General features: G+C 43.9%; 1 protein-coding gene across 1 annotated transcript; it reads right to left on the bottom strand.

The window, feature by feature from the left end:
• Positions 1 to 1,193: 1,193 nt before the first annotated feature.
• On the bottom strand, positions 1,194 to 16,100 carry SLC14A1 (solute carrier family 14 member 1 (Kidd blood group)). The gene is made up of 9 exons (XM_057699404.1): positions 15,939 to 16,100; positions 12,863 to 13,019; positions 12,110 to 12,299; positions 9,579 to 9,707; positions 7,671 to 7,863; positions 4,792 to 4,939; positions 4,456 to 4,590; positions 3,043 to 3,092; positions 1,194 to 1,414 (listed from the first exon to the last, which is right to left on the bottom strand). The coding sequence occupies exons 1-9, from the start codon at positions 16,083 to 16,085 to the stop codon at positions 1,241 to 1,243; spliced, it is 1,323 nt and encodes a 440-aa protein (XP_057555387.1). The 5' UTR covers positions 16,086 to 16,100; the 3' UTR covers positions 1,194 to 1,240.
• Positions 16,101 to 23,689: the final 7,589 nt, after the last annotated feature.

Here is a 23,689-nt window from a genome sequence, read left to right as displayed (position 1 = left end):
TCTCTGCTCTGCCCTCTGCATACCTGTTGCTGCCCTCTCCTCCAAGGCTCCGAAGCTCCCCCTGTTCCTGCCACTTAGGGGGCTTCCTAGTGTGTGGAATCTTTTCTCCCTTCACAGCTCCCCCCAGAGGGGCAGGTTCTGTCCCAATTCCTTTGTCTCTGTCTTTTTTTTTTTTTTTTTTTTGTCTTTTTTCTTTTGCTCTATGCAGTTTTGTGGGGATTTTCTTGCCTTTTTGGAAGTCTGATGTCCCCTGCCAGCATTCTAGGAGATGTTCTTTAGGGGCTGTTCCAACATGTAGATGTATTCTTGATGTATTTGTGGAGAGGAAGGTGATCTCCATGTCTTACTCCTTTGCCATCTTCCTGTGAACGCCTTTTAAATAAATAAATAAATTTTGTTTATTTTTGGCTGCGTTGGGTCTTAGTTGCGGCACGAGGGATATTTGTTGAGGCATGGGGGATCTTCCGTTGTGGCGCATGGGCTTCTCTCTAGCTGTGGCATGGGGTTTTTCTCTTCTCTAGTTGTGAGCATGCAGGCTCCAGGGCGCATGGGCTCTGGAGTTGTGGCGTGCAGGTTCCAGAGTGTGTGGGCTCTGTAGTTTGTGGCATGCAGGCTCTCTAGTTGAGCCGTGTGAGCTCAGTAGTTGTGGTGTGTGGACTTAGTTGCCCGCTGCATGTGGGATCTTAGTTCCCTGACCAGGGTTTGAACCCACGTCCCCTGCATTGTAAGGCAGATTCTTTACCACTGGACAACCAGCATAGTCCCTGCATTGATTTTAAATAAGCCAAGTGGCTTATCTGAGAATTCTGGGTTGACTGATTTTGTGACTGTGAGTTCCATTCACTTAAGGCTCAGTTGGCTTTATAGAGATTAATTTTTAATACTGTTAACATCATGTACAACCAAACACCAAGGATATCAATAAATATCGATAATTAACTTTGGTTTTACTTCTTCTTTCTGTTGGACCATTCTGATTTTGTAGAATAGTCTTAGTGCCACTGCCCCACAAAGGTTTAAAATTCCATAGCCAGCGCATATCACCTTCATGTGTCTTATCACTTATTTGGGAATGTTCTGGAGTGTAAGAGAAAAATACAAAATGAGCATAAGAACAGATCACTGATGGCTTAGTATGAAATTTGTTACTAGTAAAAACAGCAATTTTGAGACCCTGGAAGTCAGCTGGGGCAGTTAGTCAGCAATGATTTGTGACCATGGCTGTGGATGGGGGTTGCGTTCACAGAGGGCTTTCAACAGTCCTTCTCTTGGCTTGTAGGTAGAAGATGCGGTTTTCTTCAGGATAAGTGACTTTACTGAGGGGCATCCTGTAGATGTTGGGGTTTTTTGTGGTCAGCAGGAGGAACAGTAGTGTAGCCAAACAGAAGGGCCAGGTACAAGAGGGCAATCCGACCTGGAGAAAAAGAGACAAGCAACACATTACTTTGAGTTCCTTTTGGAAAGCTAATCTGCACAAAGCACCATGCTTCCACTCCACTGTCATTCAGCTCAGGGGATGACTCATTGGAGGCACTGCTCTGGACACTGCTTGTCCCCATGGAAACTGAGTCTAAGATCTCAGGGCATTCAGCAGCTGAAACGTCAGCATGCATTCCTTAGGGATGATGTATATCTTTCTCTCCCTCTCATACAGTCAGACTTCCTATACCGGGTGTGCAAAGATGACACTTGGCTCCCAGAGCCCATTTAGCAAATCATCAATGGCTCCTGATCACTCATCATGTCCACAAGGCCATCTTTGATGTTAGTTCAGCCCTCTCTCCCCTTGACCTTCACCCAGACTAGGTCTTGGACTCTACTTGCTTTACTTCTTTTTGTTCCATTTCTCAAATAGACTCTGAGCTCCTTGAGGGTAGCTCCTCTTTCTGTGCGTCCATGGCAACTCATGCAATTCTGAGCACACACCATGTACTTGGTTAGGTTTGGCCCTATAAATGGACCCCCAGGATGTGATGGTACCTAAACCTGACTGCACATCAGAATCATTAGGAAGAGTTTTAAAAAAAACACAGATGCCCAAGCATCATACAAGATCTACTCTACCAGAAATGCCAAGGGACAGGGCCTGAGGATCTGTTTTTTTCAAAATCTCCCTAGCTGACTCTCTTTTGCATCCTGTCCAATTCTGGCCCACAGGCCAAGGTCTGTGAACCTTTGTTGGGATGTGAAGGGCCCCACAAGCCCTAAGGCATCCCATCATGCCTGTAACATGGCTTTGACATTCCACCATAAAGATCCTGTGTTTCCAGAAGGGGCCTCCAAGGTAAGCTCTCTGAGCTGTTGTTGAGATGGCTAGATGCTGTCTTGACTCACTGGCAGGCATGACCACATCTACATGGATGAAGTTATCAGGAATTGGCCCTGCATCACTTGCAGTGATGGGTGAGGAAGAGCACTGAGAGGTAGGGGACCCAAGAATAGTCTGGGGATACTGGGCTTCTGGGGGAGGGGGGGAGGACGAAGTCAAAGGAAAGAGAGAGTAGCAGGAGGACTTAATAGGCAATGATTTTGGCTATTAAATAATTCAGCCAGGACATGGGTCCAAAAAAGTCTTACTGATGACTGACTGGGGATTAAAAAAAGACAAGGGGTATGAAAAAATGTTGGCTTAATTTAAAAAAAAAATCTGGGTCTTTAACTAATTATCCTTTCCCTCACTTTTGTGACTTATCAACTAATACATAGTCCCAGTTTTCTGTTTAAGTGAAAGATATTCTAAAGTCAACTTCTTGACACACAGAGCTAAAGTATGAACTTGATAATATATTATGCACCCTAAGTTTCACTTCCTTAATTCAAACAATCTGATATTTTTAGCAAGCCTGGTAATTATAGTTTGGACTAAGATTTACTGTGATGCTGGAGGGTAAGTGAGGACAGGCAGGTCTGGGAGATGGACAGTAGAGGCTATCTGTCATGGATCCCCCCCTGGGATGCCACTGAGGTGGACTTCAGGAGGGCTTCTGTATCTGAAAACTGATCAATCATGCTGATGAGAAAGTGAGATTAAGGCCAACTCACCACAGCCATCAGGTTGGACATGCTGGCTCCAAGGTAGGCAGTGAACAGAGCTATGAATAAAAATAAGGAAAGAAGAATGCTTGGTAGGTGCACTTTTCATTACAGAAAGACTGCTTTTAGGTATAAATCCCTGGAATGTAAACTTGTGCGTTTCACCAGCGAGCCCAGCACCCTGGTTACTAGTATGAGCTTAGAATCAGCAGCTCTGGGTTCACATCCAGACTCTACCCCTTAGGAGCTTGGTTCCTCCGCTCAAAGCCCCCATTTCCTCACCTGTACAAGGAGGTAATAGGAATCTCTCTCTTGGGTTGGTGTGAGTGTGAAAGAAGATAATGCTTGGGCTTACCACACAGTAAATACTCAATAAAGGTAGCTTTTCTGTGGTGTTATTTTGTTGCTGTTATTGCTAATACTTAAGGAAAAGGCCTTCCATGGTAAATAAATTTCCCCATTATTTTATTCAAGCATAATTTAATTAAAATTAAACTTATGAATGTTCCTTGATATAGCATAGAATCTCACAGCATCTGGGATTCTCAGATCAATGGTTAGAACTCACAGTTCCAAAAAATCATATATATATATGGTAGTAACTCAGAAGTTGGCAGAAACTGAACACAGACCTGGGATCCTCCCCACAATAACATTTTCCCAAATACCGTTAAGGTTGGCATAGAGGTCCATGAATTAACATCCTGTATTTTTGTTTACTTTGAGCATGAATATTTTAGAATAGGTAATTGGAGTATCTGTATGACACTCAACATAAAACAACAAAAACAAAGATCTCAACTAGCTAACTCTCAATTCCTGGGCCCAAGGGGGCTCAGGGAACCCCTTAGGTTTCACAGAGGCAGGTTGAAAAATGACCTTCTTACAATGGCTGTATGGTCGCTTGGGCCACCAACACTCACTGTTAGACACACTCAGGGACTAGGGGTGGGACCCAGCAATCTGGGTTTTAACAAGGCTTCCAGGTGATTCTGATGTTTGCTCCAGTCTGAGAACAGCCAGTTTAATGTGATTCCCTAAGGGCCAATTAATACCATCTGACTCACCAGGAGAACTGACTCTATAGCTAGCTTGCTTCCTTTTAGTTTCTTGAGTCAAACAATTAGTATGAAGAACAAAGGACAAGTCAAGTTTCTATCCCCAACATACACATATTGTAAAATGGTTAATATGACTCAACAGGCTCTCTCGTCTTCAAAATGAGCAACGAGGTAGACAGAGCAGACCTGAGTCCTCCCAGAGAGGGCAGGCCAATTGTCCTGGTCACACACTTAGCAGATAGCAGGCGGCTCAAACTAGAACTCCTGCTCTAGTTTCTCACACAGTCCTTTGTGACTGTTTGTCCTTGATTTTCATCCCATAGTCATAAGCAACCATTCCCCAGTTGCATGGGATACTCACCGCAGGCAAGAGCCAGGAGGTGGGTTTGCCAGGTGAGCGCCATGAACGTTCCTCCAATTGCAATGCAGGCTAGAGAGCTGTTGAAACCCCAGAGTCCAAAGTAGATGTTCTCAAATGGAGCTGAAAGACTGAGTCCTATTAGGCAAGACAGGAGGAGTCAGAGCTTTGGACTAAATGCAGAATGTTCTGGAAGGAGTCTGAGGGTAAGGCATCTGAGGACTCCCATTGGTTCCTTGGAAGCAGACCTTCAAGAAAGTTCTGGAGTATAGCAGATGCCTGCCACAATGGATGGGGCAGAGGAGGTGATTGGTATCTGGTAACAAGTCTAACACTCACCTGCTGCAATCCCCAGCAAAGACCCGATCGCAGCATGCAGGAACATGAGTGGGGAAGAGAGGAGGATGGCACCTAGGAAGATGCCCCCTGTCCACGGATTATCACAGCCATATATCTGACCAACACCCACGGGCAGGGACTTCAGTAACTGCATAAACAATTTAGAAAATGCGGTCATTAAAACTACTGGACAGAAACCTATAGGGCACCCACAAACACAATACAATGTCATTTTAGATTTAGCATATCATCTTTCAAGATCAGGGTTACTGATTTTTGAAATTCTCTCTCTCTCTATGGAAAAATCTCATTCTTCTGCATTATCCCCAGAGATACACCAGCCCTTCCAGATGCTGAGCGTGCCTTCTCCAGATTCTTCGCTCACTGGCTCTACACTTGCACTGACACCAGCCTTAGGTAGCTGATAAGCTTCCGGTGAGGTGTCACTGCTCCCCAATGTGAGCATCGGCCACGCCTCCCAGTGAGGATGGCAGGGACCACAGCTTACACTTCCGTTGCTTTCAACTCTCCGTCAGTTCTGAGACTAGTAAATCAGTGCATCTCTATGGTCAATAGAAGTATTATTACTCCCATGCAAGTTAGTTGTTTAGCGTTAAGGCCAGCGACCCAAAGTTGGGTTATCTTTTCCACCACTCAGAAGCGATTATTGGCAGGTTCATGAATCTGGACCACATTTATGCTTCTGTTGTTAATGAGAACATGTATTAATTAATTTTATTGTATTTTATTTTTTAAATTTTAATTTACTTATGTATATTTATTTTTTAAAATTTTTAAGTAGAATTATTTTTATTTAATTTTACTTATTTTTAATTAATTAATTATTTTAGAGGGCATGTATTAATTTAAACCAAGACATCCTTAGCTTATTCTAGTTATCAACAACTGTCAGTCCTCAGAACACAAAAATGTCACAATTCTAACTTTCTGGCTGAGTTCTGAATTCAGGTAATGTGTTCACAGAATGGTAATTCTTACAAGAAGGTACAGGGTTTGATTCAAGCTAACAAATGATAATTCCTTATAACAACACCTCCGGGAGGGCTAAGATAGGCATAGTCAGTCATGTTAGTTCTGTTTTGACCAAGGCTATCACTAAAAGGGGCCTTCCCCACCTCCCATCTTGCTCCTTCCACCTTCTCTGGGTCATATGTGTACCTTTTGGCAAGGACCTTTGGGAGGCAGTGACTCTGATGCAGGGAGGCCAGCTTTGGTATGAGGAAGTGTCTACTCCCTCCATTCCTTAGGCTGGATCTAACACTGGCTTCCAGTGCTGGTCTGGTCCTTGCTCAGGGCCCATGATCATACTGTGAGTTTGATTCTAACCTAAGACGGGCCCTAAATTCTTCCAGCCCATGCTGGATCTTCATGTCTACACAGGATCATTTCCTGTTTCTTCTAGACCAGGAAACTTGACACAGGCAAAGACTATGTGGTCTTTTATCTCAGAACTAGACAGCAGAGCTATCTCTCAGGTAACCAGGGAAATGGGGAGGTGATGAGATGGGAAATAATTATGCTGATGCTGGATAGGTAATCCAGAGTGAAGAGAAGGACAAGACCCCACTTCCCCACGTCAGCACTGTCCGCTAGAACTTTCTGTGATGATGGAATATTCTGCATCTGTGCTGTCCAATGTATGCAGTTACTGGGCACCTGAAATGTGGCCAGTGAGGCTAAGAACTAAATTTTAAATTTTATTTAATGTTAACTTTACATTCAAATTAAAATAGCTAGGTGGGGTTAATAGCTACTGTATTGGGCAGGGCAGTTTTAGACAGATCAACTAATGCTATGTTTTCATGGGTAGTTCCGATAAATTTTTTATTTTCTTTCTGAGTTATTTCCAAGTGCTCCCATTCATTGTCTGGGCTAGAAGCTAAAGAAAAGGCGACTGGAACTCCTCACATGTTTTGACCGCTCAGCAAAGAGGACAGCAAAAGGTCTTTTATAACCTGATAATGGAAAAGCCAGTCTCTTGCACACTAAAAAAGATAAGATTGGTTTTCTTCTGATTTCAAGTGTTTTCTTTTTCTTTCTTTCTTTTTTTTTTTAATAATCAGGAAACCTTAAACAGATTTCTTAAACACCAGTACAAAGAGCTGGAATTTGATTTGGGTTAATCAGGCTTTTAAAAATAGCGTTCTCCCTATGCATGATAATTCCTTAACAGAACTAGCATGATTGATTATGCCTATCTTAGCCCTACCAGAAGTGTTCTCAAACTCTGGCCCATGTCACCATTATGTGGGGAGCTTCTTAACACAGGTTCCTAGGCTCCACCCCAATGATTATGATTTAGGGAGTCTGAGATGGAGCTTGTATGAGTATTTAAAAAAATAATGATTCTGATGCCTCCAAAGCTTGACAAATCTGAATTATTGTACATATTCTATGAGATCCAACATAAGAAAAAGGAAAACAGGGAGGTTCTGCAACAAGATCTAACAGGAAGCAGCCAATTCTTTTGATTGGAGGAGGCAGGTCTGGGAGGACATAACCCCAGGCTTGAGGCCCCCTGCCGCAAGGGCTGGCCCCCATCATACCCCCAAATAAAGGGCCAAGTTTGAAATAGAGTCTCTGAATTTCACTGGAGCTATGCTCAGGAGTTAGCATTGCAGATTTTAGGAAAAGAGGAGGAAAAGTTAGCTTTGACCAGGTAGTCATTTAAAAAATCCCTTAAAGCCCAAAGTTTTGGAATAGAATAAATGAGCATTTAGATGGCAAGAGGAAGGTGGCAAGGCCACCCCAGAGCTGAGTCTCTATAAGGCTCCAATGTCCACGAGCAATTAACCAGGAGGTGTCTTCCAGGGCTGGGGGCAGTGGGGGTGGGAATGTAAGAAGATAGTGTATCTTACCTGCAGGGCATTGAGGTCAGACCAGGTGACATTGGGCACTGAGGTGACAGGTGTGAACAATTTGCTTGGGAAAAATGGATTGTAATGTCCCGTGGCAGAAAGGTACATTGACAGCACCATGTTGAAGGGCAGAGTGAAGACAGAGAGGTCCCATTTGCTGAACACGGAGCTCAACGCACTTGAGAAAATTGGACTAAAAACAGCAACAACAACAACAACAACAACAACAACAACAACAGAATAGAATGGAGGAATACGAATGTGACAAACCAGGTTGACAAACTGAACCTCTGTGCTATGGAGGGGCTTTGTTTCATTGGAAAATACGTCCCCAAGGTGTTGTGTTGCCAAACTTTTCACAGAAAAACAAACAAACAAAAAGCCCAAACACAGCTGGACTAAATCCTGTCATAGAATAATTCTTACATAAACTCTCAGCTTATTTGGCTTGGGGTTGATCTGGGGTTGCTCACAGTGAGTTATAAATCTAGTTTTAGAAATGTTTTTGAAGTATTGGAGACATATGAAAAAATACTGTCTAAACAGTTAAAGACCCTTAGGTAACCTGCTTGATCATATGCCCCACCTTCCCCACCAGAGGCAACCTCGATCTTGAACTTGTATACCATCTCCACGAGTCTTAGTATTTTAGTCTCAAAAAAGAGAAACAATGGTCCCAGGGAGGATGCAGGTGGTGTGGACTGGAGGAAAAAGATCTTAAACTCTGGAGGGCTGAATTTTAACCCTTGAGCCGTTGAACTGTGTGGCCTCAGGCAAGGAGGTACTTTCAGTTTCCTTGTCTGTAAACTGGGAGGTTGGATTAATGGTCTCTGGGCCCTTTTTGTTCCCTCACTTGTTGACCCAATCAAGGAGCCATCACTTCAAGGTCAGAACTGCAGCTTTCTGGAGTCTCCCTACTCGGGGAGAGGGTAAGCACAGGCAATGCCTCCTGCCCTTGAGCCTGGTCTTCAGAACAGGTGGGAATTTCCTCCGGAGAGGTTGGCTGTGCTTGCAGGTTCTCCTCCACACACCTGTGCTGCAGCCAGGGTGGACACACTGTCCATAGTGCACATCTCATTTGTGTGGATACTAGTATTTATATTCTGAATATACCAGAGTAAGAAAGAAATGTTTGCTTTCCAAAAAAAAAAAAAAACTCCTATTTAAGACAGTGTCAATGCAGAAATTAGTTTGAAGGATTTAGGGTTAAAAAAGGAATTGAATTTAGTGAAGAATTATTTTGAAGCGGATGGGACAGCTGCTAAGGGGAGTTCCTACAGGCTCAGTGGTTCTCAGTGTGGCCCCTGGATCAGCCCCATCAGCCTCACCTGGGAAGTTGCTAGAGATGCAGATTCTGAGGCCCTGCCCCAGATGGACTGAATCAGGAAGCGTGGGGGAGGGAGCAGCAGCCCGTGTTTCAACAGGCATTGCAGGTGATCCCGATATTGTGCATGTTTGAGGACCACTGACGTGGGGACTGGTTCTCAACTTCGTACTTTAGAACCTCCTGGGAGACTTCAAAACTCCCAATGCCCTGGAAACACCCCCGTCCAATTACATCAGAATCTTGTTGAGGGGTGGGGGCGGTGAGGGGTGTGTGGAGGCCATATGCGTCAGTGTGTTTGAATGTTTCCAATAGACATATTCTGAATCTAAATGAAAAAACGTATTTTTCTAAAAATTGTGTTATACACATAACATAAAATTTACCATGTAAACCATTTTGAAGCATTGAGTTTAGTGGCATGAAGTACATTCACACTGTGGTACAACCGTCTCCGCCATCCATTCACAGAACATTTTTCATCTTGCAAAACGGAAACCCTGTACTCAGCAATAACGTCCCCCATTGCCTCCTCCCCCATATGTTTTTTCAAAAAGGCGTTTTGAAAACCAGGTACAACTTACCAAGTCATGGACATAAGAGATACAGGGAATAACAGCCACCAGAAATAGTTTCCCTTGTCTGAATAGACAGCCATGAGGATTCCCACCAGGGTGGCGTTGTAGCCCTGGAGCCCTGCTGCGATGGAGGACCTGTGGGCAAGAGGCACAGCTTGGACACCTCCCAGGTGGATGTTGGCTGGACGTGCACATAAATGACACTTGTAACTTCTAGGTAATATTTAAATCGAAAATGAAATTATGTTTAGGATTTTATCACAAAGTATCTAGGAGCCAAATACTAATAAAAGCATGAAAAAGTAAAATATACATGGATAAAATACAAATGTGCATATAGATCAACCCCTACAGAGGTGTCATAGGTAAAGACAGACGTCCGGCACCTAGGGGAGGAAAGGAAAATCAGCAAGCCAACCTATTCTGCTTCCTTTTACCCTTTCCTTCCAGAAGTTATTATTTCTTTTAAATCATTAGGGCCTCTGATTGAATAGAGCTTTGATTTGAAACTGTTTCCCAAGTCTGATTTTCTTGGTGAGAGATGTAAGATTCTTGAAATGTAAATTCACTTCCATGGTGTCTTTGCTCTTATAAACACGAATCTTTCAACTTAGCATATATTTTCACCTTCCTGTTCTTCCATTTCGTTTTCTCTAGATATACATTTCCAAGTTATTGCAGAGAAAAACAATTACTTTTACTTGGCAAATTACTCCGTTTAATTATGTGCATATTTAGCACCTAATTCTTTCTTGGGTCCTTTTTGCTTCCCAGCATTTAGTCTCACTTGTAAATGTTGTCCTGTGGGTAAGTTTCTACTCCTGGACAAAATGGTTCCCATTTCATATTTGGGGACTAGAAGCTCCAAGTGAGAAATGGAATGATTGCTATAGAATAAGCCCCAAGGCTGACAAACCAGGTCCCTCCCGCCCTGCCCCACCAGGGTTCTGAGAGCTGGTACCTTGAAGGTACCCAGCATTCAAGGATGAAGTCTGTAGGAGTCATGGGTGTGCAGACAGTGAAGTGGGTGGGTGAGGCTGAACACAGGGCCTGAGCGGGAGGTGATGTAACAGTGAATCACGCTACAGGGCAATACGGGATGGTGTGAGAACTTCTCCCTGCTTGTTTGTCACTGGAGCAGAAGGCACCAGTGCAACAGCAGGGTGATGTCACCTAGATTCATCTGGGCAAGAGCATCAGAGATGGGACTCCATGTTCAAAAGCCCTTGTCTCCCTTAAATAGTCCTTCAGGATACATGGCAAGTGAAGTGACTCGTATTGATTTAACCCAGGAAGTGATCATTGAGGCCATACCTGATGGCAGTGGAGTGTTACGCAAGGCTTGTCCTCTCAACAACTGACTTTCAGATTTAAGGCTTGAGTTTGAGCAAGAAAAAATTAACTGCAATGCCTACATGTTGTGGAATGCCATAGTTTCAGCAACAGGAAGACGTGTATTCTCTTAAAGCTGCAGATTGCTGTTTTTAATGTGTCCTTTAGGACCAAGGAGAGTAAAGGAGATCTGAAAACTAAACACATGTAAATATGGTTTGTCTTCTAAACTATACCTGATAAGGAAAATGGGTCAACTTCTACTGGGGCAAAACAATGAAGAAGATTTGATATAACACAATCCTGGACCACACCTACAAACTGGACAGACTATTTCTTGATGTGCATTAGAACAGAATTTGACCAAGACATAAAATCATCCTCCAAAGATAACAAGTCAGGCTCCTTGGACCTGATGGGAAAGTGGAATGCTTTGACTCTCCCCGAGAAGCCCCTTAGGCAGTTTACAGTAAGTGTTACAGGAGCTTAGCTGTGTAACAACCATCCACTGGGGATGATGCATGGATCCTGGACACCTAGACCAGCAGCCTCCCTGAAGGAACTGATTAGGCAGGAGCCGTCTCCTCCCCTGGTGGGAGTCAGCTCATCACTTCTTCAGTGGCAGATAATTTATAAAGTACATGCTATTTTTAGCCTAACACATAGTTCAGAAAACACAGTAACATTTCTTAAGTCAGAATTTGCTTACTTGGAATTTATGTCAGTTTATATCTCTGGAAGCTGAGCTAAACTTTGCACGGTCCATGAAGAATGAATTTGCTAAACTAAACATGGAAATAAGATATAATGGGAATAGTAGGATTTTTAAGCCACTAAAACTTTTCCTGAACCATATGCATTTTTTTGCCCAAATAAACAAAATGCTGATGAGAAGTAATTGATCGATCATTAAAGCAGATGCCTTTGGACCCTCCCCTGGGAATTACTTATAGCTTAGTTCTGGTCACCATGTAGTGCCAGGAGGAGCTGGCATCCTTCAGGCTGGCTGCTTATTCAGGTACCACGAATAAAGAAGCTATAAATGATTTCCTGACCTCTGACTAAAGGCAAATACAAAGCGTTCTGTGGAATAAAAGGTTGATTCTCCTGGGGAGGGTGGGGCTTTTATCATTGTTGCCCAGAGTCACTGGTTGGCTCCTGTGTTCTCTGAAGCAAGGAGTGGAGGCTTGGAGGGACATGCCTACCTTTCCTGACTGAGTAACAGGGCCGTCAGGGTGGAGACCACCGTTCCTACACAGCCATTGAGAGCCCACCAGGGATTCTGGACCAGGAGTCCCACCAGAATCAGGATGCCGCTGATGGGGTTGCTGATAAACACCACTTGGGATATGCCCCGAAGAATCCAGTCGACGAGCTGGAGCGCCTGGGGTTTGTCTGGAAGAGAAGAGATGGGCAGAGCTAAGGAAATGACAAGGCAAATGGGCTCCCTCCCAAGTCCAGGACCTACCCGGAGCAAAATCACCTCTGATGAAGGTGAAGCTAGTTTTTGATATTCCTTGAAGCTTTTTCTCTGAACCCTTTCCCCTTTGGTGACCTTCAGATCCCTGAAAGCATCCAGTTTCTTTCTGTTCAATCCAACTGCCCCTACTAGAACTTCAGTTCCAGAAAGCATTGAATGCATGTATTTACCATGCTTAGAGGTTCAGACTTGTGAGCCAAGGGAATGAATTACCAGTAGCAAAATTTTAGTTTTTAAGTACCGGAATTACGAGGTGGAACCAGGTGCCTTCCTCTGATAGGAACAGGACCCTGGCCCTGACTGCTATCTCCATTAAAAAAAATTTTGAAGAAGTTTGCAAGTTAGAAGATAAAAAGGTAAAAAGTGGAGAGGAAAGAGATAGATGAGAGGTCGGGGCGTATAACTAAAGATATGAGTAGAAGAACCAACAAACCATTTCCCCCAAAGCCACTTCTCCAAGGGATGGAAGCATAAATACCTTTAAGCCAGTTGGCAAATTCTTTCATATCACCAGTGATGTAACCAAGTGCCTTGGGGAGGCATCTTCTCCTGCGACCTGGTGAACCCTGATTTCTACCCTGGTCCAGTTTAACCACAGTGGGGCCGTCCTCCATGGATAGCTCTTCCTCTGGATCCTTGAGGAAAGAATGGAGCTCATAACATCCTAATGCAGAACACTTCAGATTGGCCAGTGTAGGACCTGGTCACAGTAGCCACAGAGGACGAGTTTAAAGGCACTTCATCTGGACCAAGGCATCCCATGGAACTAAGAAAGCACCACTTTTCTCCTGAAATATTGTCATGGAGATTATTAGCAAAACCCAAACCCCATACTACTTTTGTCATCACTGTTTTTAATGCCACCGTGAGAAGTTTCTCATCTTTAATTTCATTTTCTGAACCCTTTTCTAGCTCAACAAATATTTATTGAGCACATATACCCTACGCTCAAAGAGCTCAGTCTAGTGGGAAAGACTGAAAAATAGTTAATTTCAACATAATGAGTCAGATAATAATATAGAAACAGCTAAGATCAAGTACTTAAGCTTCTTGCTGCCAATGAAAGGAGCTAGATGTCAGGTTACAAAATGATGCTCACTAATGCAGACCGATCAGCCACTTTCCAAAACAAGCAGCCATTTTAAATTAAAATTTTATTTTACAAAAAAGGGTTTTGTTTTTAAAAGTTTGAAAGAGAAGAAATGTTTACAAAACAGTTTGTGTATGTTGACACTGCCTAAGAAAACCCCCTCATACTCTCCAAGTCAAAGATTTCTTGACTCTGTCCTCACATCAGGCAACTGCCTCAGATACTCTTTATTTCTCTTATTTAAATGTTTAAAGACTGGCAAAATAATATTCCACAAAGGTGTAGAAAATGGGAAAGGTGGACATGGACCAAGCTGTTGAAAACTAAAAGAATTACAGTTTAAGAACTGTACCCTATAAGAATATACAGGGCATACTTATAATAAGTGTGCCTCGGGAAATACTAACAGCATCACTGTGACTTGTGCTCACTCTTCACTTCTCATGATAAGTGAGTAATAGGAAAGCACCAGCATCATCAGAATATGGTACCCTGACAAAATGACAGGCTGACAAAAATGAAGGTTTTATGGTGCCAATGGTAGATATAAAAGAACATCGGTGATGTTATCTCAGAAGTAGGCAAAGGGAGAAAGACAATGGCAAAACCGCCTTGAGTTTGCAAGAAAAGTAAAGAGCGCAGCCAGGCCGGTGTGAAGGAGGGGAACACCCAAACCATCAGACCCCCGGAAGGCACAAGTGTGGAATGTGGGAGCCACAGGCATGTAGTCATGACCGAGGCAATACCCAAAACTCGTGCAGTTCAACCGGCTCGTCTTCTCCCTGCAGCCAAGCTGTGAATAAGGGGTTCTTACGGCTATTTTTGGTCCCACTCTCTTTCCATTTACCATAGCCAACAAATAGCTAATAACAGATAATAAAAGTTATGGCTTTTAAAATTTTTATTTTTTTTGCAATCCTGATTTTAGTTTTGGCTTCTATCAACCCCAGTACAGAAATCAATGGAACTCATTTTTTACTGAGTCACAATTACACTTCAGTTGTATTATTTTGTTGCCCAAGTAACCATTCTGCTTTTAAACAATGGCCAACCATTCCACAAAGTAGGAGCTGTTTATGCAATGCATTCTAGACCAAGGTCATTTTGTCTTGGCAAAATAGTGATAGAAACCAGCATTTGTGAGACTTCCAATGAACCTTTGCATTAAGAAATTCTTAAACTGAAAAATGCTGGAGGGCAGGAGCCAAAACTAAGTCTATACGGAGCTCACCTGGCCCCAAAGTTAAACAAGGAAAACTGTTCGAATTATTAAGCAATTATGAAAAATTGGATTTTACTTCATAATCTAAGTGATGGCTATCATGTATTTTCATGAATCTCTCTCCTTAAACATCATAACTGAAAATGTTGCTTTGTAAGCCCTTTCCTCAACTAACGTGACCCCATTCTCAAAGCCATACATCTTAAGAGAGGCATCAGGCTTCAGTCAAGGCAATGACAAGAAATTGCCTTGAGTTTCTGTAACTGAGTAGATCTGGCCCTACAGAGGCAGGACTGAATGAAAACATTAAAGTGGGCATTCTGCAGCACTTACAGAAGCAATTAGCTATATGGGTTATTCTAGGGTGAAAAATTCATGTTCTCAAATTTGCAGCATTTATTTATTTATTTTAGAGGGTTTAAAATACATCATCACCTCAGAGATTTTGGAGATACGGATATGAAACCTGATATTCTAACTGGCCAGACATGATTGAGAACCTGACTGGCCAGAGTTCCCTGCCCAGCCACCCAAATCCGGATGAAGATTGAACCATTTATCTGAATCCACAGCTCAGAATATAGAGGCTTGCTGTGCTTTGTCTTTCCAGTATCCACATATTGGGGTGGATTGTGGGGCTGCCATTGCCTAGAGAGAGGGGTCTTCCCGTGAGTTGAGCAGACAGTTGCTGCTGTGGCCGAACCCCCTAGGAACAATTTATTCTGAACACCTGAATACTCGGGAGCCCCGGGAACCCGGACGACTTGCTCCAGAACAAAGGCATGAGAACTGGTTATGAGAAACCAGTAACTTAATGGTTGTGGTTCACCCTAGAATTTTATCACACTAGACTGTTTGCATCTCTTTAGGGAACTTTAAGAATCCACACATCCTAATTGGGAAGGCAATGCAAGGTGATAAAGCAGGAACTTCAACCGATGCTCAAACGTCTCAATCTAAGTAGGTCATTAAATTTCAGCTAAAAAGACAGGCAAGAAAATAAAAGGAAGAAACTCTGTAAAATAGGAGCAGAATACTTTTCCTTAGCTTTTCCATGGTTTTCAAAACTCTGCAGCACAAAGGTCCAGCATCCAACCCAAGATGAGTGTCGTGTGACTTTATTGACAAAGACCCCTGTACATCTGGTTCAGCCCAAGCTGCATGAGGACCCCACTTCCCAGGCTCTGTTCAGAAAAGACATAGCAGAGTGACAGAGACAGAAGCTGCACAAAGGTAGCATACCTGTTCTGGTGGCCCATGGACCAGGGGCAAGCTTAGCCAGAAGAAGCCTCTGCGCGCTGCCTCACCAGCTTTTTTTCCAAAAGGGTCCCTCCAAAGAGGACCAGGAGGGGCGTCACCAGCGGCGCCAATCAAAGACCGTCCTTTCATCTTTCCTTTCTTTCCATACACGACAAAGGGCAAAAATACGTGGACCAGCAGGATTCGTGCCCTGGCTGTGATGTGAAGTGCAAGGTAGAGGGAGGCAGGAGCTCTCCCAAGGAGTTCCTGGGGAGAGGAGACCTCAACAGAGAAGGCAGACTTCTCCATCAGCAAAAGCACCATCAGCAAAAGAGATGATGAGCTGACTGCAGATACCGAACGTTCATTTTACTTCACTTAGAACAAAAGAAAAAAATGGCAAACCATCCTGCACAGAGACCCATGCAGAGATTTTGTTCTGCTGTATTTCTCCACTAGCAGGAAGCTGACAGATCTGAAGCCTCTTCCAGAGGGAGGGGTGGGTTTCAGGCTCTGAAACGCTTCAGGCAAACTGTTAGGGCTCCATTTTGGGGGTCAAAGCCAATGCCACAATTTCCTTCAGCCTTGATCTTTACAAATGTGAGAAGGAGAAGGCCTGGTATGGGTTCTATTTTCTGTAATAAGATGCTAGCCACAATTTCTATGCACAGCAAAAGCCCAGTCTAAGAGAAAGCTAAATGGCATTTTCCCCCCTTGTATCTGAATAGGAATTGCTAAAAATTGGACATCACCTTGTTAATAATAAACAATTCTTAGTTGAATTCAAGTGTGGCAAATTTTTGTCCCTGACACCCCCTTAAAAGCAAACAAACAAACAAACAAGCAAACAAACAAAAAACTTCCATCACATCCAAGGATAGCATTCTTCCTTCAGAAGTTCCAGAAAAGGTGTATGTGTGGTATTTATTTTTTCTTTCTCTTTTATTTGATTTTTACTTTCTTCTACTGGCTTGGTTTGAAATCTGAAAATGTACACTCTACTGGAGTGATTCAGAAAAATCCACAATTGTGGAAAACTTTACTGACATGTCTTAGAAAAAAAACTGTGTGTATGTGTGTATGTTTAACCACGGTTAAACCATCTGGCTATTAGCAAGCCGGTGGGTTGCATTATGGGTTATTTTTGTTTGATAAAGAACAACGTCAAGAAACCCATGTAGGGCTCTCATCTTATACACAGTTAAAAAAAAAAAAAGAAGAAAGAAAGAATGAAAGAAAAAGAAAAGGAGACAGGCAGGACTGTGACATTTCCCTGTCATGTTTCCCCACCACCAAAATCACACACATCTTGGAGAATGACATCCTTGAGCTTAACATTGATATTTTCTTAGAGCCAAGAGAGAAAAAAAGTTGAGAGCGCATATAGATTAAGCCTTCATTTTATAGAGGAGAAAACTGGGGTCCAGCGTGGGGACCATCCACGTTCACTCAGCAGTGAACAGTTAGCCTTATGGAACAGGTAAGCCCTGGTGGCTCTTTGTCTTCCAGGCTGGAGTCACACACATTGATGCCCGAGATTCTATTCAAGACAACACACAGTGAAAGAGCAGCTTCTGAATGCTGGGCTGCAGGAGGGGTTAGGGCTCAGTGACACAGTGGACACAGCCTGTCTTATGGCCTCCCCGACATAACCCTGTGGCGGGGAGGTGTTGAACAAACAACAAAGGGCTCTGCTACCCCTGGTTTCACCCTGTGCCCTTGCCAGAAGCAGTGACTCTTCTGACAAACAAACATCTCGCCCTGCCTCAAAGAAAGCCTCACTCTCCTGTATCGCTGTCATATTCACAAGCCCTGAAGTTAACAGCCTGAGAATATCCTGGAAGCTGCACCCGATGAGCTTACACCAGGAGTCAGAAAGCACTTTTCATAGCCCAGATCACTAGTGAAACAAAGCAGTACTCATCATGCTGAAATATCAAGATTTCAGTTCAACTACATTCCTTATTTTATTGTAGGAAATATAACTCATTCTATTCTCAGCATATATTAGAACTTTGTATAATTAGAGAGCCCTGAAAATCTTTAATTTTCTATGTCTCAAGTATCACTTGTAAAAATTACACAAAGTTTTGGATATAGATATAGAAGAAAGCATATAAACATTCATGCTCTATCATAAATAAGAGACTTTTTAGCATTGACATTTATCTGATACTTACAGTAATCTTTATTTTAGGTAGTTTTTGATTCTAAGCAGTGGGAGGTGCTCAGGTTTCTCTAGAGCTATAGTCAGAAACAAAGAAAATGCTGTCAGGTAGCCTGTCTCCTGATTAAAATACCTCTCTCCTCGGAACACACTCCCCTAGAAGCCTAGAGGTCTGAGTTCCACTTCAGAGAGTGTAGCTGCAAAGAAGCTGCCAAATTCGTGCCTGCAGTGTGACTGCCTCGTTCTCTCAGGGGGTGTTCCAGCACCTCCCTCCAGCACAACAGCACATGCAGGATGATCCGTGAAACCATGGTTGGAAAGGGATGTTCCCAGTACCGACTTTTTTTTTTTTGAGTTGTATTGATACATCTCCAGTTTTACTTATTTCAGGAACAGAGCCTGAAACTCCTATACAGCGCTGGTTGAGCTCAGAGTCCTTTAGCACCTCAAGGGAACTCCTTGCTGAAACCCTTTTCCACACGGAGCTCTGGTGCTGATCCACCCTGTTGCAGAAACCATGAACCAAGACACTGCTTTCAAGCATCCAGGAAGAAGCCCGTGGTTTGGGTAAATGGCTTTCTAGTCTACCAGAACTCTGACTTTGCTGCTTTTACTCAGTTCCAATCATCTGAAACATATTTCTCCATTAAAAAAAAAAGTGAAAAAGAGTAAAAGTTAGAGAGGTCTAAGAAGACAACACTCACCCCCTCCCCTCTCCCCGCCCCGCAATGAACCGTTGGAAATGAACAGAGACGAGGAGAGTACTCACACTGCAGCTGGCTCCCCGGGTAGAAGGCACTGGCTGATAAAGCCCTGCTGGGCTCTATTAAAAGGGAGGTGCTTAGGAGGAGGGTGCTGGGAGTGGCACCCAACACGTTTATACTCAGAACCCATTCTGCATATCTGTGCATCTGGCTGTCTCCTCCCACTTCAGGCATCAGGGCCAAAGCACTGCCCAGGAACTGGCCCTCTGTCCTGTACCTCCTGTCTGTCTGTCTCTGTTCTTGACTTCGTGCCAGCTGCTCTGCCATCGTTTCTGTGGGTTCCCAGGTCTTTGTCCAGCAACAGTCCTGCTCAAGCTCATCATTCTCTTTCCCATGCTGTTTCCTTTAGTGCCTACCCTCACCCTGAGATATTCTGGGGAAGATTTGTAACTGAAAAGGATGTCACAAACTAAAAACCTAGAGACAGGTTGCTACACAGCAGACTCTGGAGCTAAATGGCAGCTCCTGGGGTGGAGGGTCTCTCACACCTGTGCGTTTCCTGCACAAGTGTAGGAATCCAGTAAAGTCCTGCTGGGTGTGGTGCAAGTGTGGGAAGAACCGGGGTCTACAAGCTGTTTTCTGGAAACGGACCTGCCCTTTTCCCCAGTGAGGAGGAAAACAAAAATATAAATGTTTTCCTGGAGTGCCCCTCTTTTTCCAGGTGAGAATCTCAGGACAAACTCTGCTGCCTTTAAAAGTCAGGAGGCAAACAGTGCATAGCAGAGGAATCTAAAATTCAAGTGACAAATCCCTTTTTTCCCCATTTTTCTTAAATTCCACTTTTGTGGCTTGTTCTGTGATGGCAGAAATCACACGAACCCTGGTGCATTTCTATGAGCACCATTTCTAGGAGACTTGAAAACAACGAAAAACCCACAGAAAACTGTGCAGGTGTTAGCAGGGCCTCCCTCCCGCCTGGATGAACTGATCACCCTCGTTAGGGAGGCGGCCAGCAACTCTTGGGCTCCACCCCCTGGACACCAGCCAAACCACAGGGCTCCTTGTCCTCCTGGGGATTCCGTCCCTGCAAGTGTCCCCTGCAGGCTCAGGGTGTGTGTGTCTGGGGCCTGGGAGGGAGACCATAGGTCCAGGTTCATGATCAGAGTTTTGAGGTTCAGGCCAAGCTCCAACCATTTTCTTCCTGGGAAAATAAGGAGAAAACAAATTCCTCGGGTTACCCTGAAGGAGAAAAATGAATCACAAGAGGATAGTCTGAGGGCTTGGTATAGGAATGAAAGGAATCACACCAGTGTTTCCATGAGTTAGTTCCTTACGCAAATGGCTACAATCCATCATGGTAATAGTAATAGTGGCGATGATTAGAACTGCACACATGGTTGGGCATCCCCTCTGTGTGCTGGGCACTGTGCTAAGCGCTTCATGTGTGTTAATTATTGAACCGTCCCAAAGGTCCCATGAGGTAAATGCCATTATCCGCATTTTACAGAGGAGGGAACGGAGGCGCACAGAATTTAAACAACTTGTCCAAAGTCTAACATCAAGGCTTGTACGTTGAGGTACCCTAGCATCATCCAGTATTTCCAACTTCTGCCCATTGTTGGCCTTTCATTAATTCATTATTTAACTCAGTGAGCTCAGCCATCAACTTGTATCTCTAGACATCATCCTGAAACCACCTCCCCGTGGCACCCATGCAGCTTTCTGCCTCAGTGGCCTGAGTGGGCTAGTCAGGGGTGGAGGGTGTGTATTGAGTCTTAAGTCTGCTTGCAGAACCACCTCCTCCCCACCCTTCCTCCCTGCCCTCTTCTCTGGTCCTTGTAAAGTCACGCCTTAAGTGCCGGTTACAAACTACAGCCATGCTATATGGTATGTACAAGGCAGTGCACAGCATGTGGGATTCCAAGTCAGACAGACCTGAGTTTGACTCCTGGCTTTGTCCCTAACTAGTTGTGTGACCTGAGGTATGTTAGCCTCTCTGGACCTCAGATTTCTCATTGTAAAGTTGGGTAAGTTGACTTCCTTTGTAAGGTTGTGATGAAGTTTTCCAACCATGAATGCAAATCTCTGTACCTGACACATGGTGCCACCATTCCATGTCTGCCCATTTCAATCTGGGTTGATTTGTCCTTGAAGATTCCTGGAAGGGTTCCTCTTCCCAGCCTGAACCAGTGGAAAAGTCTTCTTGGCTCTGACATTCAAAGGGGTGTAGTTATGAGCATGGAGACAAATATTCAGCAAGAACCCTGAAGTGGACAGGCGGGAGCCAAGTTCTCACACTGCAAGACCCCAAGATACCAGGGTCTGCCCTCGTCTAGTGGCTATGGCTTTGGAGAGAACCCCAAGCTGGACATTAGAGGAATAATTGGGCACTCAATGACAAGTGCATACATAGGTTAGTAGGTGCTTTTTTTTTTTTAAGCTCTTTATTGGAATATAATTGCTTTACACTGTTGTGCCAGTTTTTGAGGTACACCAAAGTGAATCAGCTGTATTTATATACATATCCCCATATCCCCCCCCTCCTGCGACTCCCCCCCCGCCACTCTCCCTGTCCCAGCCCTCTAAGGCATCACCCATCATCGAGTTGATCTCCCTTTGTTATACAGCAACTTCCCACTAGCTATCTATTTTACAGTTGGTAGTGTATATATATCAATGCCACTCTCTCACTTCGTCCCAGTTTCCCCTTTACCCACACCCCTACCCCCCGGGCCGTGTCCTCAAGTCCATTCTCTGCATCTGCATCTTTATTCTTGCCCTGTCACTGGGTTCATCAGTACCATTTTTTTAGATTCCATATATATGAATTAGTATACAGTATCTGTTTTTCTCTTTCTGGCTTACTTCACTCTGTATGACAGACTCTACGTCCATCCACCTCACTACAAATAACTCAATTTCATTCCTTTTTATGGCTGAGTAATATCCCATTGTATATATGTGCCACATCTTCTTTATCCATTCATCTGTTGATGGGCATTTGGGTTGCTTCCATGTCCTGGCTATTGTAAATAGTGCTGCAATGAATATTATGGTACATGTTTCTTTTTGGATTCTAGTTTTCTCAGGGTATATGTCCAGTAGTTGGATTGCTGGGTCATATGGTAGTTCCATTTTTAGTTTTTTAAGGAACCTCCAAACTGTTTTCCATAGCGGCTGTACCAACTTACATTCCCAACAACAGTGCAGGAGGGTTCCCTGTTCTCCACACCCTCTCCAGCATTTATTGTTTCTAGATGTTTTGATGATGGCCATTCTGACCAGTGGGAGGTGATCCCGCATTGTGGCTCTGACTTGCATTTCTCTGATGATGAGTGATGTTGAGCATCCAGCTCTAATTACACAGTTCAATGACTCTTTTTCAGCCCCTCCTGGTATCATTAAACCAACCTTGTTTCCCTTCCCAAGTTGCCCCCAGGCCCTCCTTACTGTGCCCCTCCTCTCCTGGTTCTCAGAACTCGTCTCTCACCCTCTGCCTGCCTCAGTCACAATTGAACAAAGAGGAGGTTTCGCTCCTCTTTGACTTTCTTCATAGAGTTTCTGCCCCTAGAAAGTTCCTGCCCCTCTCCTCTCTCCCCACCCACTTTGCATAAGCGTCCAGACCCAGCTTTCCTCCCTCCACTCGTCCACACTGCACTCCTGGGAGCTGAAAGCAGTTATGTCCATGTTTCTCACTTACAAGTGGCTGTCTCCTTGGCCCTGGGACAAATCTGCTATTGTCTTTTATTTAAAAAAATATTTTATAGTGCACAGTCCCACCTGGGCTGGAGGATAGTAATAGTTCTTTTTATTGATAACAGATCTCTTTCTTTCCAGAAAGGTTTTTGAGCAAGTTCATAAAAATATATGTGAGAGGAAAGAAGAACTAGATGAAGAAATGCAGAAGGAAGAACAAACCTATGGATAATGACACGATTTAAATATTTTTCCTACAGTGTCTTACATTTGTAGGTATTTTAAAATATATATTATTTGCTTCAGGAATTATCCCAACACTATTTCATTTTGGTTGCTGCTTGATATTGATGTATGCATCTATAGGCAATTCAACCTTACAAATCATTTGTACCACACTCAGGAGTTCTGCAGGAGAGGAGCCAGCAGAGGACTCTTCTGCATCCTGAGCAGGGCTTTTCTAAATGGAAGAGAGAGCGCTAAAGAAAAAGCAGTTTCAGTCTTCTCTTCCTGTCCCCCCGCCCCCACAGAGAGAAGCAAAGACTGCAAAATGAGTACAGAACATCCCTCTGCCCTGTGTTCTGGGACCACAGTGTTTGGTTTGGTAAACAGTCAGACAAAGAGGCTCCAGACAAGAGCCAAAACCCCCACTGACCCAGAACGCCACTCGGGGTTACCCTTTGAGGTAGGCATTCCCTAGATGTGGAGCCAAGAGGCAGGCGGGCGCGAAGTGCGCACCTCTCCACCCTGCGCTGCACGCCCCGGCCAGGGGGGCATGGGGATGGGTGATGGCAGGAGGCACTGAGGCGTCTACATTTTTAGCTTTTAAATGCACTTGTGCAATTATTCAGCTCCATTGAGTATCTGATTGTTTGTCCTGCACACAGCAGAAGAGAGAGAAAACCTCCACCCTTACCTATGACTTTTATCATTCCTTCTGTCCATGCATCACCTTTCCAGCTCTTAAACTAAACTCAGGCTAGTGTCAGGCCCATCATGTAGGTCTCTGGTATCCTCAGCCAGTACCTAAGGGGGTGCACTGAAAAAATGCACCGTGTCTAAAGGAATACCATTAACATCCTAGACATTTATGTATTTATTGCAACAAAACTCCTATAAATGGTGCTGAAACGTTTTGACAAAGGAGTGCTGCGGTGCCTTTGCATGCAGTGGACATACTGGTTAGC

The sequence above is a fragment of the Hippopotamus amphibius genome, chromosome 11 (assembly GCF_030028045.1).
Source record: "Hippopotamus amphibius kiboko isolate mHipAmp2 chromosome 11, mHipAmp2.hap2, whole genome shotgun sequence".
In the NCBI taxonomy this organism is placed as follows: domain Eukaryota; kingdom Metazoa; phylum Chordata; class Mammalia; order Artiodactyla; family Hippopotamidae; genus Hippopotamus; species Hippopotamus amphibius.
Note: the sequence above shows the minus strand (reverse complement) of the source record. Positions and strands in the feature narration are given on the sequence as shown.